The following is a 3,611-nucleotide window of genomic DNA, read 5'->3' on the forward strand; positions in this document are numbered from 1 at the left end:
TGTCTTTGTCACAAAAAAGAACCATGCATTTTAGTGCTATCATAGATCTATTGATGTCTTCTGAGGAAAAAAGTACACACACACACACACACACACACACACACACACACCTATATATATATATCTCAACTGGGATAGACTCCAGCCCCTTCCTGACTCAGGTTCACCTGGACAGGTAGCCAGTCTATCACAGGGCTCCACTACACTGTTGAGCTGCCATTTAAATAACTGTCACTGACAGCACATTTGTGTATTTGCTATAGAAGGTCGTAAACGCTTTCCTGAAGGACGTTGTGGCTGCACTCTGATCTTATTTAACTGAGTTGTGACACACTCGAATGTAGAGTTCTACATAATCCATGAGCTGGACCAGAATATTGGGGAGGAATGATCTCTTTATAATCTTGAACCTTCAGCACAACTCAGAGCTGTTTTTGACAGGTGGAGATCACAAACTGTTGACTTGCTGGAGGATCTTCTCACCGGGAGGACTTACAGTTTGGTCCAATGAGCTTCATGTGACCTGCTCCGTCTGAATAAACCTGAAAGCTGCAGCGTCTGCAGCATGGAGGCAGCTGGGACTGAGCTAGATGGTGCTGCTCACAGTTAGGGTGAAGGTAGAGGCCCAATGCTGTCATGGCTTAGGAACGACCACAGCATCCATGAATCTGGACAGGAACCTGCGTTATGTGTCTCGTCACTCGTGTCTCTTTCTACACTGCAGCTGCCAGAAATAAATAAAATAAGTGAAACTCATATAGATGAGTGTTAACTAATCGTTTACAGGTGCTCATCCTCTGCTAGCTCGTGTTTCTCTATAATCACTGTGCTGCTGGAGACATAAAGTGAATCTCTGTCTGACACGTGGCAACAAGAGCTTTGCTGGAGATTGAATTTTTTACATCTTACCGGCACTATGACCTTTCCCTAACTGTAATTTGTAGGTTCCTAAATGGTTGAATAAAGTATTTCAGGAAGATGTTGTCTTTCACAGAGCACATCCATCATCCACAGTGACAGCAGCTTGTTCAACAAATGTTTAGGAAAATACTTTTATCTCCAGTTTTTGCTGCTAAACAGTCGCCTTACAGCATCTGGCTGACTGGGCTGAAACACTCACAGAACAGGTTTCCTACAAAGCCACGCTGTTGTCTCTGACTCTGAGTTGTGATGTCTGTGTTGGTCACCTGGCATCTCCCAGCATCCCCCTGCCATGCCAAAAAGCCCTGCATTTCATAACTCTAAATATCTCTCAGTATACCTTCAGGACTCATTTTACATCACAAAGGAACAGATGCACCAGTCAGTTCAGCTGTCTGTGCACAATATCATTCATGAGTTAGTCAATAAATCTTGCAGCAGCCTCCTTGTGAGCCACTGGTGTGACGACCTGCCGCTAGGCTCCAGCCTGAGTCTCTACATGACATGTATGTTGTATGATTCATGCTGCAGACATCAGTGTTGTCCTGTGTGTGTGTGTGTGTGTGTGTGTGTGTGTTCTGCATTCATACTGAGACAACATGCAAATCCCCAGCAGGTATCCCATTACATCCTAACATCTAGGATGCTTTGCAGTCAGCTTTAGGAACTCATAATCTGTCACAGTAATGTACTCAGAGTGTGTGTGTGTGTGTGTGTGTGTATTTCTGCAGGTGCGAGCTAGCGCCATAGCCCAGGATGCAGACCAGAACTATGACTATGCCAGTAACAGCGCTGTCCTGCACCTGGAGCCAGGAGACGAGGTCTACATTAAACTAGACGGAGGCAAAGCTCACGGAGGCAACAACAACAAGTACAGCACCTTCTCTGGGTTCATCATCTACGCCGACTAGACAGCAGTCCCACGCCATCGCTCTCTGCTGCTACCAGCCTGGTCGGCCTGTCCTGCACATTTTCTTTCTACAAATTAAACATTTGAAGATGTACTCTTTTTAATCTTTTGTCACAAAACAATTACAAACCTGTACATGAATTGCTTTTCTACATTTAGCTACATTCACAATGAATTAAAGTAAAATTGACTTTGAACATAAATTGGACATAATTTTAAAAAGTGCTCCATGTAAAGTTGTGAGTCTGTCAAACCTACATCAGTGTTCAGTCTGCAGTGTTTCCCTTCTAAAAGTGATGCCGTGCACCTGAGCCACACCTGGTGTGTGCAGCTCTCCCAATAAGCCTTTCAGTGGACTTACTGTTGGGCTGTTGGGAATAGTGCACGTATAGGCAGGTTTTACTGGCACTAATCAGCAGCCATTAGCACAGCTCTGGCTATGATAGGTTTAGTGTGAATATAATGTGACAGAGGGTCCTCGTGTCCAAACACCACAAAGTGAACAAAGACTGTAAATAAAAACATGAGATTTTTTGCAGACATATTCAGCCTCTCCTGCTTCTGTCCCCTCACATTAGTCACAGTTTATCAGCAAACATCATGCTTCTTCTTTTCAGAGGCCTTGAACTTAACTTGCCCCTCCCGTTAAAGAAGATCTATAAATCCAAGGAAGAGTCCATAAATCTGTTTCGAATTCAAAAAGGAGCTCAGTCAGGTTCAGCCCTGATCATTCATACGTCTGTATCGACGGCGGTCCGGCTGATTGTTGTGTTGTCGGACTGCAAACAGAAACTGCTGGAAAGCAAGCAGGAGGATTCCCTGCAGCTCAGACACCATGTCAGGTCGAACAGACGTAGTGAATATAATGCAAATTGTTGAATTAAAGCAATGATGTACCTGGCAGTGTGCTGGAAGGTTTCTGTCCAGCAGCCATGGTGTGAATGAAGCATGCACCTCCTGAGAGTCAGGGCAGACGATTCATTTGATGTGATTTATGTTAACTGCACTCCTGCTACAGGTTAGCAGGTGGAAACGCTATTTAGCTTTTTGTGGTTTTAGGGGCAGTTAGCGTTCTCGCTACAAGTCAGTCCAGTGACTTTAGACAAAACTTGAACGCTTTAGCGGTTTTTCAGCAGTTTTAATGGTGCACTGATGCTACACAACATCTACATGTGCACTTATTTCTTTTTGCCCATGAACTGTGTGCAGCGACTAGACAGCTAGTGAGATGTTACCTGGTGTGCTGTCAACCAGCACACATGATCTCTGTACTGTATGCAGCAGATCCATCTGTTTGCTGTACCTCCTAAGACCGTGGAGGGTCACTGGAGCTAATCCCTGATGCTTCAGGGCCAGATGAGTCTCTTCAGAAATAAAGCGGTTTAGCAAAATCTATATGTACTAAATAATGTACAGATCTTTAATGAAAGTGGAGCAGAGGTTGGGCAGGCCAGTTTAGAGTCAGACGTTTCAAAGCAGTGGTTGTACTTTTTCATTTTTGCATGCAGCAGTACATGATGACGTCCACCTCCTCAGGATGTCTCCCTCTGTGTGAAAACCAGGCCTGACCTTCACACATCTATCACTGGGTTCTTCTGTAGCTTCATGTTGTTTCAGTCAATGATTCATAATGAGCAAACAAACACAAAATAAACTGGTTTGCATTGGCAATTTAAAAAAATGACATCCACTAGCATTCTGAATGAATCAGGAACGTTTGGCTCCATCCTAACAGTTCCTCGGCCTTCAGAACATTCAGCAGGGTAGAGAATCTCCTGGA

The 3,611-nt window shown here is 44.3% G+C and overlaps 1 protein-coding gene across 1 annotated transcript in view; it reads left to right on the plus strand.

The window, feature by feature from the left end:
* The window catches only part of c1ql3a (complement component 1, q subcomponent-like 3a), a 16,227-nt gene extending 14,395 nt beyond the window's left edge, over nt 1-1,832 (plus strand). The window contains exon 2 of the mRNA XM_008291939.1: nt 1,653-1,832. Coding sequence (XP_008290161.1) covers nt 1,653-1,832 — 180 coding nt within the window. The remainder of the gene's footprint in view (nt 1-1,652) is intronic.
* The last annotated feature ends 1,779 nt before the right edge of the window (nt 1,833-3,611 follow it).

This window comes from Stegastes partitus, unplaced genomic scaffold (genome assembly GCF_000690725.1).
Source record: "Stegastes partitus isolate 25-593 unplaced genomic scaffold, Stegastes_partitus-1.0.2 Scaffold771, whole genome shotgun sequence".
Lineage (NCBI taxonomy): Eukaryota > Metazoa > Chordata > Actinopteri > Pomacentridae > Stegastes > Stegastes partitus.